Here is a 16690-nt window from a genome sequence, read left to right on the forward strand (position 1 = left end):
TTTGTAGAAACAAGACAACCGTAACCGTGGACAGCATTAGCAAAACTCCTGTAAGACAGGTTGAAATGGATAAACATTGCAGCATAATCTAAAGTGACCTACAAAGAAGCTACATAGCAAGTTTCAGTTAGATATATTATATGAAAGAGAAATGAAAATAGAAACAGAAAACCCTGAACGGATGGACTTACGGACATCGCTGTGGCATAATACGTCCCGTCTAAAGACGGCCGTATAAACATCTACAACTGTAGCTCTGTATGAAATAATCTCTGGGAGGGTCACTACACTAACGTTATGTTTAATATATTTCACAAGAAAAACGAGTTCCTTGAGACCTATCGGTAGTTACTAATGCGTTTCTGTTTAATATAATGTTGGTAAATTAAATCTATCTATAGTTTCTATTTTCACTTAAATTATTAAGTAGATATAGGATTTGTGGGAAATACGCGATCTTCCCATATACTTCTCTGGAGTTTTCGTTTTGACAACTTTTCATAAACTATCTCTATGTCGTTTTCTTAGCTCGCCAGGATGAATACATGTCTGGAAAGCTATTGCCACGACCCCGGTGTCAGCGGCAGCCTCGGTATCAGATTTTAAAGGGGAAAACATTAACCCTGGCTATATCCTTTGGACCACGTGGGATAGGACTTTGATATTTCACATATAGGTTCCTCATGATCAGGGCTTTCTTTCGATACCAAGGACGTTTGACCGAGTGACCTTGACCTGTGGGATCAAAGATCAGGTGCCCATCCTTGTATGTTTCACACTGAAGCTAAGTTATGTTGCGATGACCAGCGTTACGCAGACGTAAGACGTTCATACGGTGTCCAAGTTGTAAGTTTTGGCCACTCCCTGTATACCAAGAATTGTGTATCGTGAACTCAAGCCAATGTCATGTTACCAAGTTCTAGACGAACACGACAAAAAATGTGTGTAATAATATATACTGCATTGGGATGGGGGGTATCTAGTTTCAAATTAGCTCAATCATTACAAACGATATATCGTGTTTAATCAATATCAGAACGCAGTAGAGGTTGTCCTACACCCCCTCTTATCAGAGACCCCTTTCTTTGATGATGTACTCTATCCACAAATGTAACAATCTAAGAAAGGCGGGTGCATCGCATGCATATAATTATATTTAAAACGGTTTCCATTTGTTTTTTAATTTACAGTTACTTCTGCCCGAGCTACCTGGGGATTTTGCCACATACTGCTGATATGGAATGATTTCTCATTTACAGACTGATACACGTTATCGTAAACAAGAAAGCATACTTACAATTTGTATATATTTTATCAAACTGAAATTAAACGGAGAATTCTGCTTAGTTGTAAATTTGTACTGGCGAATTGCAAGTTTTGATATAAAAAAAAATTTCTTTTTGGAAAATGATTTTCATTTGTAAAAAGATCTACTTATTTATCTATTTCTTTGGGGGGTGGGGGTGGGGGGTGGGGGGTGTCTTAATTTGAGCTTTTCTGATTGTATGTTGTCCGTCTGTAAACTTTTCACATTTTCGACTTCTTCTTCAGAACCACTTGACCAATTTCAACCAAACTTAGCAAACAACATCTTTGGGTGAAGAGCTTTCAAGTTTATTCACATGAAGAGCCATGCTCTCTTTAAATGGGAGAAAAATCACAAAAATGCAAAAATAAGGTGGGGGTCATTTAAAAATCTTATTTTCAAGAACCACTGGACCAGAAGAGCTGAAATTTACATGACAGCTTCCTGACATAGAGAAGGTTCAAGTTTCATGAAATCATGACCCCCGGAGGTAGGATGGGACCACAATATGGGATCAAAGTTTTACATACAAATATATAGGGAAAATCTATTAAAATCTTCTTCTCAAGAACCACTGAGCCGACAAAGTGCAAATTTACACGGAAACTTTCTAACAGTGCAAATTCAAGTTTGTTAAGTCATGACCCCTGGGGGTAGGATGAGGCCAGAATAGGGGATCGAAGTTTTACATACAAAGAGAGAGAGAGAGAGAGAGAGAGAGAGAGAGTTATGGATCTATTTTTGTGAAATATGAATTTTTGCGTTTCATAACAGTTTTAAGTAGGATGTTGCAGTACAAATGCTCAATGATTTATCAGTACATGCTGTATAAATATAGTATTTCAACTAAAGGACCGGATAATAGTACTTTGTTTACAAGGTTTTTCTTTTACCAGGAATACGTAAAATTAAATATTTTTTGGTAAAAACCAATTGAAAGTTTGTTTTCTCTTCTTTGTAAAGTTGAAACTCATATAGCAAGGAGTGCTTGAACACAATCACATTCCCACAGTACATGTTCCATTGTCTCATCCTCACTGTGAAAAAAAAGTACACATCTTTCAGTTTACTTTTAAAAATTTTGAATAGATGTTAATTTGTTGCTATAATTCTGTTAATTATTCTGTGTTGAAACCATTGGAGTTTACAGTTTTGCGTTCTTTTGAAAGGTAGTATGTTGAAAATTGTCCACTTTCTGTTATCTATATTTATAAGCTGAAATTTGGTCTTAATTTCCCCATCACTCGACTATGAACAATGTTGAAAAGTTGTCGAAACTTTTCTATCAATAATCTGCTCTTCTAAATACAAGACATCGTTGCTTTCCCCTCCACAGAAACCGTGCACCTGTTAACATCATGACTAGCTGCAATAATGTAGCCCTATCCAATTTTTGTTTAATTTCTGACGTTTTCGGGATCAGAGAGGGCTACATTATTGCAGCTAATCATGACACAAGCGAAGATCTTGTTGACATGGTATACAAAAACCTATACTGCTTCGTCTTTTACCCCCCTCCCCCCTTAGAAACCTCATAAATACCCTCATGGAACCCCCAATTTAAAAACCTATCTAAAACTATTCCAAATTTATATAAAAGCTGAGAATTCTGCATTTTTTGAAATAATAATCAGTGTATTTGCAGCACATGTATTATCCCATGTCAAAAAGGTTAATAATGTAATGTACAACGAAAGGATAACGGAACAGTTTTGAACGATTTAAATCAACACGAAAGATAATATTGTTAGATACATGAAAGTAAAGAAAATCAGACATTGACAAACAGATGGATAAGGCGATTCCAATGCCACCACCCCCAGCACACAAACTTTACATTTCATTTGTGGGAGAGGATGATGTGCTATAGAGAAAGCAAAAAGGATTACTTCAGCGAAAAATTAAAAAAAATATTGAAAGTCAAACAAATAAGAGGGATGAACACTCACACCCCCAACCTTGTGAACAACACCTGTAAAATCTAAACCAAATAATATTTATCTTATTGAATTCTTTTGGGGTATTTATGGGTTTTATTGGGGGTGGGGGGGGTGGGGGGGGGGGGGGTGGGGGTTAAAAAGACGTACCGCTTCTTCGTTTCCATGTGAAAAAATAAATTCAAACGCATAAAAGCGTTTCCGTGATAAAATATTGTACCGTATTTCATCCTCTTCTCGTGGTGCTGTATTTTGCAAATAGGGCATCATCCATGGATTTTGGAGAACTGCATGTAATATTACATGCAAGAAGCCAGCTAGCTTGTAAATATTAAAACGGTTAAACCTATACCGTTTTTCAAGAACGATTATGACTAAATGTATACAATTTCAATGATTGTAATACATTTAAAAAAAACCACACCATGTTTTTATATTTGTAATTTTTATTATAATTTTTACAGGTACACTTGTGTACAACAATTCAAAAACAATCTTACCCTGTTAAAGAGAAACACTACGTAAGAGTTATCCCTCTTTATATACATGTAACAAAATTTTTAACTTGTACAGACTCGAGATACTGAAATACATGCGATGAATGAAATGAAAATGCAACGTATATTTACCCTTTTTTTGGTCTAATATAACATCCTCAACTAAATGCTTTTACGCCATCTTTGGACTAATATTAAAATAAAAAAAAAGAAACCTAATTTCATTTAATATACATAAACCCATAGTTGCTGGTCTCTGTAAAAGTAAAAATTTCCTTATTTTTCTCTGAACTGAGATAGCATAATGTAAACTGAATACATTTAAAATTGTTAAGAAATTTACAACACAATACAATAAATCTGACTTGCTTTAAAGTATATCCATTCTTGATATCCTCATTTCCAAGACAAAACAAAAGAAAATTCAAGAGAAATCATTAAACCTTCACTGGCTTCAGTAAAATGTAGATTTTAGAAATCAGTTACTTTGGAGGAGCGAAAAAAAGTCATTTAAAATGTAAGACAAAATTATCTCACTTTGGCCCAAAATAAACATCATTCCAGGTACATTTGTATTACTTGTCCAAATCAAAATTGACACCCACTTCAACAAATATATCTAGTAAATCATGAAACTTCAATTTTGCTGGGACCCCTCTATGAAATCTGAACTCTGGGGGACTCTATTGAAAGTCAGTAAAACAGATATCAAACTCATAATACAGACTGTCATCGTAAATCAAGGGTCTCCTTAAAAAATTACTCAAATGACCCACCCCCCAGGATTTAAATACCCCCATGTTATTTATAAACCAGTAATCCTTGCTATATATCTTGTGACAATGTGCCCTATGATATGGATTGTTAACAAAAGGTCTACGAACTGTAAACTAATTGCAAAATTCAATCCAGATATATATATATACATATATAAAGCACACTTAGAAACATCTGTATCCAAGTCATTGTAGTACAAGTATTATCACTATAATGTTTCATAAACAAAATGAAATTAATATAACAAAATTCAATATGAAAGAAATTTGTAGAATCTCTATAGAGTCAAACTGAGTGAAAAATTTGAACTCCTATATAGCGAGGATCCTGAATAAGATTGCACAGTAAAAAGATCTGCCATGCTTACATACAGTGTTTAAAGGGGCATTAGCTGTAAAGCAAAAACTTTTTAATTCTAAGTTGTGATTAAAACGTTGGAATGCATAAAAAAAAAAAAAAATAAATCTGACAGTGAAAAAGAAAAGCGATTTCCATCCAAATTTTTGAACGAATTTCTTCGCAATAAATTGATGTTTCAGTCATTGTTTCTCTCACAAAAGAAATTTTTATGTCAAAATTACAAAATATTGCAAGATATGTGAATTTTAATATGTCTGTGGTGATTTTTATGTACTGTAAAGCTGTTTTAGTCATTTCGGTAACAATTTGCGAATATGAACATGGCATTAATTTAATTTAAACAGTATATCATTATATATAACATCATAAGAATTAGGCGGCAGGCAGCCACTGCCCCTTTACATCCAGTTGTGCATTCTCCCTACCACACAATACCATACATCAGACATAAACACATACAAAGTTAATACACAGTAACCCCACACACCACAGACTACCTGGACAGTCTAAGTATTCTCTCTCTCTCTTTCTTTCTCTCTCCTCACAGACTGGCACAATTTTTGATTGGAAAAATGATTGAAGTGTACAATTCACTTGCTACATACAAATGCAGTGTGTACTTTTTTCTCAGGTCTACATCCCAGTAACAGACATCTTTGGTACAACTTGTTGAACTCCATTTTATCACAGCATTGTAGTGTTACTACAGTATTGTGTCACAGGTTTTTGTGTCAAATTCACAGATCTCTTTGTGTGCAGTCACATTGCAGCACATTTTTCCTCATCATGGTACCAAGTATTTCCAACCAAACACACCTGAGTAACAGCACCAAGTGGTCAGTGACGTAGTTTATATCACAGGTTTCTTTGTATCAATGAAATGCTTTTGTCCATTCACAAGATGTCTTCTACCACCGTTAAGTGTTCCTCATCCAATCAATATGACTCAGTGTTCCACATGGGATCATCCAACCCTGCTTTTGTTAGATGTTCACAGTTTTAGGGAGTGAGGTATTTTCCGATTTCTGACTCTTGTGTTCAGGATCCATTGTAGGAATACTGCTGCATGTGATGATGTGGATGATGACTTTGTGAAACGGAAGAAATGTCTGTGTAAAAATCTATACTCTGGCTATTTTTCGATAACATCTCTCGACTTGATAACATATGATGAGGACTAGGAACACCCACATACAAGTTTTTGTGATGTGGCCCATGTATAGGGTTCACATGAATGTTAGTTTTCACATCATTTGCATGTATAGCACCCAAACAGGGGTCTGGGTCCTGGGTGGGCACTCGGTTAAAATGTGGCCCATTCACAATGGTTCCCTGGTGGTACTGGGCCCTTCGTCGATGTTGGAAGAAGAGGAAAGCGATGATGATCACAAGGAAGAGGATTCCTCCAGGTACACCAATCACCAGTGGAAGATTTAAATTGCTTCGATCGATTGTGTAGGAATACTGGTTATGCTGATGATCTGAAAGCGAAAGGAAAATATTAGGAAACGTCATCAATAACTGATCAACGAAACAAGGGAGAGAATTACGGTTGAACCAAGACTGAGTAGTCTACCGTGTTCATCCATCCACTCCATCTAAAATTCAGTGTTTTACAGGCTGAGCTAAAAGGTTAACCTCCAAGCCAGAACTAAAAAAAATGTAATACAATAAATCGACGTTCAAGGGACCTCGATAAAACTTCGAGTGATCGAGAGTTTGAGAGATCAAAGTCAAATCCGGAAATTAAAAGGTCTGACCATTATGGTTCAAATTTTATAGCAAGTGGAGTGCATATTTACAACATCCTGGCATAGTTTTGACATGTTGTCCTTCATATTTTTAGGTAATAGACTTGAGTTCAACACGAATCTTGCATAGATAAAAAGATATTCTAAACTTAACATTTTCATTTTTTCTTTTCTCATGTTAAGATGTGTACATGCACATTCAAAAGACAAATTAATCATACATATCAGCTTCACAGTCATGAACAACACAGAGCACATTCCCCCAATCTAATTAAATCAGACTTCTTAGATCCACGACGTATATTCTGCGCAAGAAGATCTGACATAATCTGACTAGGGGTCATGTTCATGTGAACTTTATGTTAGCCAATCAGTGCATTGCCAATGAAATCATTGATGTTCACAATTCAAAGAAAATGGCTGAGATTGTTTGGTTTTAAAGAAAACACATCGCAGTTAGATGTGATGTCACAATGCACCATTTTGAAAACTATTCAAATCGTACCCATCCCTATTCATACATAAATCGCATTTCACAATTAATTGAATTTGGGTGTATTTTATATTGTACATTTTGATGTTTGAATGAACAGAATATATTAGGCATTATTGCAAAAGTTTAAAATTTTTGATCTGAGAATAAACAATTTTATAGCGTGGAATAAACCTCATAGGAGAGAGATTACTGCAACTCATTTACGAATTGCCGGGAACCGCCTAAATGACCATCATTGTCTGTATTTCACCATCTGACTGGCTGATCATTGTAATGAATAATATGCCAAGCGAAAGGTCATGCGGATATGAACCCTTATGGGGTTATGTCAAATCCTACTGTAGCGATTGCGAGCGTATTTTAGGATCTGATTTTAATTAGATTGCACATTCCCCACCATTTTCAGTCACTTTACGCAAACAATAAATTCTAATAAATAATGATGTTTCCTGGGCATGTCTCTAAATTATATTTTCGAAAGTACGATCTCATTGTTAAGTCCGAACAAGTCGTAAATTTGGCTATGTTTGAATTATATAACAAAAACAAAGAGTAGGTGTAGGGTTAAATTTACCAATTGCGCCGTTCCTAGCAAAAAGGGCCCTTAAGTATTTTAGTGCTAAAGCGTGAACTCTAGAGAACAATCCCTCTAAATATTAGAGCAATATTGATTGTCATTAAAATATTACAGTCAATCAAAGATGACAACCAACTCATGATTGGTAATCGTGACCTTTTTCTTTACAAGTATGCAAAATCTGACGTTTTTTCATTATGACGCTTTTCGAAAAATATTGTTGGATAAGATAAGGGTCTTTTTTGCTAGGGAACGGCTCAATTAAACAATTAATTATCCACCCACAATGAAACATAGGCAATGTGTCCCCTAAATAAATCCTTAATTAACACAGCCGAGCTAGCCCCAGACAGTCACAGTTATCCATGCAAGGTCAAGGCTGAAATAATCATACGCTTGAGTGAAGGTGTGTCTATCACCATTTCGAAAAATCTTGAGTTAAAAACAATGAAAGATGTTTTACAGAACCCAAACTTTACTTTGAAAAATCAAACGTTTGACGGTAAATTTGCTTAGTTATATATAGAGAAAAAAATTGGGATTGTGGTTTCACTTCAAGAGATCAAGAACTTCAAAAGATTGAAGTTCAAGCTATCAAGAGTTGCCTTTATTTATTGCGCACAACATATAGCTACTGTTTAACCATGTTACACAATCAATATTGTCCAAAAACAAAAATAAACAGCAGGAATTTTGAGTCGCAAACTTACTAGATCTAACAATGAGATGTGCACTTCTCCAGCTAAATCCCATAGTGTTGGCCGCCAGACATATGTACATCCCTCCATCTGCCTCGGTAACATGATGAATTACAAATTTATTCAGGTACGTTCCATCAGATCCGCTCCCGATTTCACTCGCCTTCAAGATGACAAAAGGCTGTTTACTAAGTATGATGGTGTTGTTGGACATGAATCTGGGGTCATCTACTCGCTTCAGCCACTGTAAAAAAAATATATGAGAAAACTACATGTATAAGAAGATGAAAATGTAAATATAAAACATTTTACTGAAATGTACAGTATAATTATTTCTAACAAAGCATGTTAAGGATTACTGTACTTTAAAAGCTTCACCCCTTTTGCCATTATCAGAAATGGGAAAATTGAAAACAGAGCAAACAAAATTTTATTCAATTACTTTAAAGTAGCAAAAATGAATTGGACCAATTCAAAACTAAGCAAAATCATTTTCCAATTGCACTTGATGAAAATAATTAAGGCCAAAATTTTCCTGTATATACAGTATCACTTTACATTAAACATTGAAAAAACATTATCCTGTTAGTGATTTCATAGCATACTTAATCTTGTAACACGTTTAATAGCAAAGTATATATTTGTCATGATTTGGTGGTTTTTCTTAAAAACTTGCAGCATACTATTGAGAGCTATTGGACTCATTAAACACTTTTCTTGGTGAGGATTATATAGAGGTTTTCTACTAAAAAAAAAACAACCCAAAAAACCAGTTGTAACTAATCAAAAAACACAAAGCTTGTAGTCAGGTATCATCTCTAATTCTACACTACATCAGAAGATGTATTTTTATAATTAATCTCGGAGCATATTGCAACCTTTGTCTTCACCCTGACCATCTGTTTGCGAGAACAAGCCATACTCCAGACTTCTCTGTTTTTACATTTGTTCATAATGCAGTCTCACATTTCTTCATTATTATGGTAAAAACAAACAGGCCTTCCATTAAGAATTTTTCCTGATGAATATTATAAAGCATGGGCAGACTACGCGTTTTTGTTGCTGATGTAAAATCAGTGTGCCCAGGCCTCAACATATGCTTCCGTACATCTGTCTGTGCAGATTCTGAGTTGCTCTGTATGTCTGTGTGTGTAGAATTTTAGGACAGGCCAGTAGCTGTCTGTGCGGTATTTGAGTTTAGTTGCTCTGTATGTCTGTGTGTGTAGAATTTTAGGTCTGTGTGGTTTTTGAGTTTAGTTGCTCTGTATGTCTGTGTAGAATTTTAGGTCAGTCTGCCTGTGTGGTTTTTGAGTTCAGTTGCTCTGTTTGTCTGTCTGTGTGTAGAATTTTAGGCCTGTCTGTCTGTGCAGTATTTGAGTTCAGTTGTATGTCTGTCTGTGTGTGTAGAATTTTAGGTCTGTCTGTCTGTGTGTGTAGAATTTTAGGTCTGTGTGGTATTTGAGTTTAGTTGCTCTGTATGTCTGTGTGTGTAGAATTTAAGGTCTGTCTGTCTGTCTGTGCAATATTTGAGTTTAGTACCTGTATGTGTGGCTGCATCTCGCTGTTTATTTTACACTGAAGTGACGCTGTTTCCCCGATGTTGACCGTGGTGTTGATCGGATGAGGTGGCAGTAACTCAGGTTTGGACATAATTTTATCTGTAAACATTGAAACATTCACATATAACTTCCAACTTGTTCTTGGCTGTTAAAAATTGGGCACTGTCTACTTGCCATTACTGATTCACTATTCAGCTCTTTGATGGATAAATAAAATGAAAAAAAAATGTTTCATTGAATTAATTTGAATATAAAATCAATCCATCAGGCAAGAGTAAAACAAATCTGCCCCAAGGCAGAAATAAGTTTTTTTGTGATGACTCCAGGGCATTACACACCAGCCCCTGACAAGCTATGAAGACATTTGAACAGAAATTCTATCTTGATCTTTGTTTCTACTTTTCTAAGTTAGCACTGGCATGTGATTTATTCGACCATTTCTGATGAACAATATTCAAGGTAGAATGTTTTTCATGTTACAATACAGAAATTAATGTCTACGAACCAAGAGAAAGTACAGCTACTGAAGGGTTTATTGACAGGACATAACAAATCATTCCTTTTTGATAAAATATTAGCAGAAGTGAAAAAAAAATTCTCTTACTTTTTAAAAATATATATATATATAAATTCCGTTTATTTAATTACAAAGAATTTGATACAGTATGCAATGTTGAAAACTTTTTAAAAGCCCTACCAATGACTTCAATGTGGTAAGTGAAGTTTATAGACCCCAGGCGATTTCTGATAACACAGGTGTATTGTCCCGAGTCTGTCTGCTGCAGATCTGGAAGTCGCAGAGTCCAGGAGGGCTTCCGTCCTCCTTCTCGTTGGTACAGACTGTGCTGGTCCTTTACCCAAGTGATCTGAGGACGTGGATTTCCGGACGCTTTGCATCGAAGCCGGAGTGAGCTGTTGACTGGTCTTGTGATCTTCTGTTTTTTCATCTTCTCGGGGTTCGTGAATTGTGGTGGTGCTAATTAAAAATATTAAACAATTATAGATTTTTGTTGAAGTTTATACAAGGATTTATTAATCCAACCAATATGACAGTATATAAAAATGTCAGTAGTATTTATTTCCACATACACAATTTCCCACGAAATACTTTTAAAAACCCTAATGCAATTTATCATTACCATATAACATCACACTGCAAAAATAATTTTCAGAAAGATACCAGTGAACAACTTGTCAGTCTAACCAATCATAGTCCAGAAAGCAGTAATGAGCTTGTGCAGGCAATATAACATTCCAAATGTGTAAACAAATGATTTAGACTGCTTGCATGCATTTATAGAAATCAAAATGAATTTCCATGGTTAGAGCCAATGAAATTACAGCAATTCATCTAGTCGTACAATAAGTTTATTTCTGAGTGATTGTACAAAAATACTTAATGATGACTGATTTGTTCATCTGAGAACATTTTCATTGTTATGTACACATATCTCTACACCAATTCATTCAAATGATAAAATATATTACAGATTTAATGCCTCATTCACATAGAGAGTTTAATGTGAATTAAATCTCATCTTAGTCTGCATTAAATTTGCATTGTGTTCACATGGAGCACATTTAATGCTAATTAGATTAAAGCACAGCAAATGAATTAGCATTTAGATGCATGTGCATTGAAATACAGGACTTTATTGTATTGCTTAAATACTAAGTCAATAACAATAAATCACTGAACACCAAAAATTGTAGTCAATTTGTCCACTTAGCCAATTACAGATGCTGGGTTGTGTCAACTAGCCTAGAATTTTGTCCAGTTTTAGAATCCAATTTTTGTTTTTTATTTCTGAGCTTCAAAGTTGACTTTCTGGTTGACTTTACAGAAAAACAAGAGGCCCATAGGCCACAATCCTCATCTGAATCACAATGGCTCTGCTGATTTTAACACTCTTTATTCTCACATTTTGACCCCATATTATGACCCTAACTTAGTCCCCTGGGGGTCATGACTTAACCAAATTTGAATTCACACAACATGGGTATGCATCTTACATGTATTTCAATATTACTAATACGATCTGCTAATATGTTCTTGGAGATCACTTTTTGTCCTCGTGAACCATGTAAAATTTTATCCCAGATTCTAGCCCCACTTTTAAACACAGGGTCCATAATTTGGAGGGGAAAACCCCAATAAACTTTAATACACATAACTTGGGAATGTTTGCAAATTAATATGATTTAGCATGGTCCTACGACTGCTGAAAAGAATGTTTTGAAGTTTCCTATGTATACATTTTGAATCCATATTCAAGTTCCACCCTAGTCTCTGGGGCCATGATTTGATCAAATATGAATCTGCACTACATTGGGAGGCTTGCATATTAATATGACTAATCATGGCCAGTGGTTCTTGTGACCCAGCCTATCTACCAAGATCATGGTTCAAACAAACTTGAATCTGCACTATCGAAGGATGATTGTATACTATTCGTCACCCAGTTGTTCTTGAGAAGATTTACCCCCCCCCCCCCCCCCCCCCCCCTTATATATAACTTTCGATCCAAACCCAAACCTACCCCTGCGGTATCGATTTGATCATGTTTAGAAGATCTTTAAATGACCCCGCTCTATTTTTTGCCTTTTGTTAAGCATCTATCCTTGGAAGGGGAGATGACCCTTCATTTGAACAAACTTGAATCCCCTTCACTCAATAATACTCTGTGCCAACTTTAGTTGAAATTGGCCCTACGGTTGTGGAGATTCTACTGAATATGAAATTGTGAAAAGTTTAAAATGCCAATGGTAAACAGTGGACAAATTTGATCAGAAAAGCTCAGTTAATCTAAAAATCATAGTATTTGCCTAATGACCTCATTTATGAATAAAATTCCATCATTTTTATAAAGAGAAAGGTACACCACTCAACATGTGAAAAATGTGTCAATTTACTTTACAACAGTTTCATTCGAATTAAACAAATCCACAGTGAAATTAAATGTGCATTCATGTGAATGAAGCATTACTTTCCTTCCCAACTTTTCTACACTTTCCAGTAATTTGCAATGGAGGAAGATTGTGCAAGGGAATGCTGGAGGAAGATTGCTGATGGGAATATTGTGTAAGGAAGATTGCTGATGGGAATATTGTGTCAGGAAATGCTAGAGGAAGGTTGTGTAAGGGAGAACTGGAGAAAGATTGTGTAAGGGAGAAGTGGAGGTAGGTTGTGTAAGGGAGAACTGGAGGAAGTTTGTGTAAGGGAGAACTGGAGGAAGATTGTATAAGGGAATGCTGGAGGAAGATTGTTTATGGGAATATTGTGTAAGGAAGATTGCTGATGGGAATATTGTGTCAGGAAATGCTAGAGGAAGGTTGTGTAAGGGAGAACTGGAGGTAGGTTGTGTAAGGGAGAACTGGAGGTAGGTTGTGTAAAGGAGAACTGGAGGAAGGTTGTGTAAAGGAATGCTGGAGGAAGATTGTTTATGGGAATATTGTGTAAGCAAGATTGCTGATGGGAATATTGTGTCAGGAAATGCTAGAGGAAGGTTGTGTAAGGGAGAACTGGAAGTAGGTTGTGTAAGGGAGAACTGGAGGAAGATTGTGTAAAGGAGAACTGGAGGAAGGTTGTGTAAAGGAGAACTGGAGGAAGGTTGTGTAAAGGAGAACTGGAGGAAGGTTGTGTAAAGGAGAACTGGAGGAAGATTGTGTAAAGGAGAACTGGAGGAAGGTTGTGTAAAGGAGAACTGGAGGAAGATTGTGTAAAGGAGAACTGGAGGAAGGTTGTGTAAGGGAGAACTGGAGGAAGGTTGTGTAAAGGAGAACTGGAGGAAGGTTGTGTAAAGGAATGCTGGAGGATCATAAGATGTTTTGTTTGTGTACCTCCTTCCTTGGTGAGATCCTCCTCATGTGACTTGGCGTAAACTTCCGTACCATCCACAGATACCACATCTTTCTCTTCATCTGAAAAATATACACTAAAAATTGTAATAATCAGTTACAAGATAGTCCTACGGATAACGCACGTCATTAATATGGGATAAGGTTTCCTGAACTGATACAGGAGGAATCTTTGTGAAAATAAATCTGTCATTAGTTCAATGCAGCTACACTAAGAAACATCCATTAAACCTCAATATTTACAACATATCCACAGAGATATGTACAAAAACCTGAAATGAAAGCTAGTATATCAAGACAGGGGCCTGCCATGTGCTATTTACCATCAGGAAAACATCACAAAAAACAAACAGCGGACCCAGATTAGATTTTTTAAATATTAAAAAGAAATTCTTCTTGTTGAAATTTTAATTCAAGAAGAAGCAGCTTCCTGCGGTGCTCAGCTGGTCCCGCTTCATTTACCCCTCCCTGGGGAAGAAACAACAATGGCAAAGTGGAGAGTCCTACCGTGAGGATAAAAGCCTTGGAAACACTTAAAACTTTTTATCAACCCGTTTTGAAATCAGATGGTAATTTGTAGAGCATTGCACTAATCTTCCATCGACAGGAGGCAAAGTAAGTTCCTGCTTGCAGAAACAAAAATGCCAGTCTTTTTGCAAATGAGTAGTAATTCCGTAAATAAATGATTGGCTTCTATAGGGATAGATCCATTAGGGACTTGGTTTTTCCCCCAAAAGATTTAACACTTATTGGTGTGTCAGTGTGATTTTGAGTGTCGACCGACATTGTGGCTCTTATAAACGGTTTGAATCACTTTACTACCAATATGTCTTCCAAAACAAAAAACAAACAAAAAACAAAAAACCACAAAGAAAAATAATTCATGGCACCTGACAATTCAAAACAATAAACAAGATTCATACAGACCCGAACATGTTACCCGTTTTAAGCTATATATAACGCGTCTTTATATTGCTTAGCTTGAACCTGCTTAAATATATCTTTTAAAAGTTCGCAATCGAAAAGGCATACAAAATCATGGGCAGATCAACATGGAGAGAAAAATATATTGTACATGCATGGTGCAGGATATCACAGGCAAGCTAAAAAGTCATTAAAACTGTCACAAACTTCATGATAAATAAATAATCGATATTAAATGATTGTTGAAGGTTTTAAACCTTAACTGCTATCAATCAAATCACAGAAGGGGGCAAAGAGAGTCACAACAGATAAGTTGTTCTAAATGGGAGAGATCAGTTGATAATCACAAAGAAATGTGTCCAATTTATTCCAAGTCAGTGCCCTCACACTGTTCAACACCACAAGTTTCATATACATTGTATGACACCAGAACTACTCAATGAACAAAAAGCACCAAAGAAAAAAAAAATCGCAAATCAATGAAAGAACAAAAAAATCGCACCAAGTTCGTTCATCTTGTAGAGGATGATGAATCTTAACGTAAACTAACATTTTTCATTGATACTGGGGCTTGATAGATACTGTGTTAATCTACATGCTATTATCAAATTGAAGGCAATTAACATCAAATCTTGGCCTCTGCTTTCTCCCCTTCAATCCAACAACTTTCTGATCAGAAGAGTGTATAAATTCAGTGCAATTCAATATCCTTGATTTTCAAGACAAACACAACACAGCTTAAGCTTTCTAAGGAAAGACAGGTTTAACTCTTCTCTCTTATCAAACAAAGACTATCCCATTCTTAAAATTTCTTCTCCCAAAATAAGAACCTATGTGAGCTTCAGGCTGCTGTTTCACCTACATTTTTCATATTTCTTTCCTACGCTGGGATTGTATTCTGTACACCCCCTTCTTTTTAAAACAAATTTCTATTTTCCACCTTTAAATAAAATTGCATGTGTATACTGATAAAATATAACACATTATATCTTCTCTTTAAAAATTATTACACATTAAATATTCTTCTCAATGTTTTTTTTAAGAATCCATGCATGGGATCACATTACCCAAACATAAATCATAAAACTCACAACAGAAAAAAATAATAATGAAATTCTACACAATCGGCCTTTTAAGCTTATGATAATCTCAAACACATTAAATCTGTGGATAAAACCTGATCACAGTGTCGTTAACAGATCTTCATAATATTGTAAACATCGGTAGAACCGGTAAAAATGTGACTTTTATCGCCTTTTTAAATCACTGACAACCCTCTGCATTTGCATACTCAATGCTCATATAAAGGCTAGACTAAAGAATATGAAGAAATATGACCGCCCTAGATCAGACTTCAGTGGGTCCAGATATGCACTCCCCGATAGTCATCATCTCTGTACCGAAATAAAATGCACCTCTGAAATCGGAGAGAGGAGGAGACCTACTAGGAATCTTAATACCCTCATGAAATATTCACAGCCTTCAAGTCCCTGATGGTGACAGGGATGATTTATTTTGACAACGTTAAGTCTTTGATGCTCTTCTTGTAACAACTTAGAACTTGGAAAACAGAATAAAACTGACTGATTGGGCTGTTGTGTGTGAACAGGTTCAACAAACTTTATTTATTTCTGTCTGGACTAATTAAATCTGAAAATGAAGGGCTTGGATTCAATTTATGAAACATCAGGTCAAAAATATTAATTAAACGCATTCTTTTGTGAAAGTAAAAAGAGAATTCAAAAATTTATGACTTACTGTACTTGAGAACAGTTTAGTTATAAAAAACTTATTATGTTTTCAAGAATCTTCTAGACTAGAAGCAAAAATATGCATGATTTTAATACAGAACTTAAATATATGTAGCAATTAAGCGTGGAAGAATCATGACAAATATTGACACAATTCACAATTCATTCCGTGCGTTAGAAAAAAGATGAAAAATAATTA

General features: G+C 35.5%; 1 protein-coding gene across 2 annotated transcripts in view; it reads right to left on the reverse strand.

Moving 5' to 3' along the window:
* Positions 1 to 3671: 3671 nt before the first annotated feature.
* Positions 3672 to 16690, reverse strand: part of LOC125658697 (fibroblast growth factor receptor-like 1) — a 34133-nt gene continuing 21114 nt past the window's right edge. For both annotated transcript variants that reach the window (XM_048890060.2, XM_048890058.2), the window contains exons 4-8: positions 13799 to 13879; positions 10656 to 10934; positions 9939 to 10057; positions 8412 to 8643; positions 3672 to 6358 (exon numbers count right to left, since the gene is read on the reverse strand). In XM_048890060.2, coding sequence (XP_048746017.2) covers positions 5916 to 6358; positions 8412 to 8643; positions 9939 to 10057; positions 10656 to 10934; positions 13799 to 13879 — 1154 coding nt within the window. In that variant the 3' untranslated portion in view covers positions 3672 to 5915. The remainder of the gene's footprint in view (positions 6359 to 8411; positions 8644 to 9938; positions 10058 to 10655; positions 10935 to 13798; positions 13880 to 16690) is intronic.

The sequence above is a fragment of the Ostrea edulis genome, chromosome 9, assembly GCF_947568905.1.
Source record: "Ostrea edulis chromosome 9, xbOstEdul1.1, whole genome shotgun sequence".
In the NCBI taxonomy this organism is placed as follows: domain Eukaryota; kingdom Metazoa; phylum Mollusca; class Bivalvia; order Ostreida; family Ostreidae; genus Ostrea; species Ostrea edulis.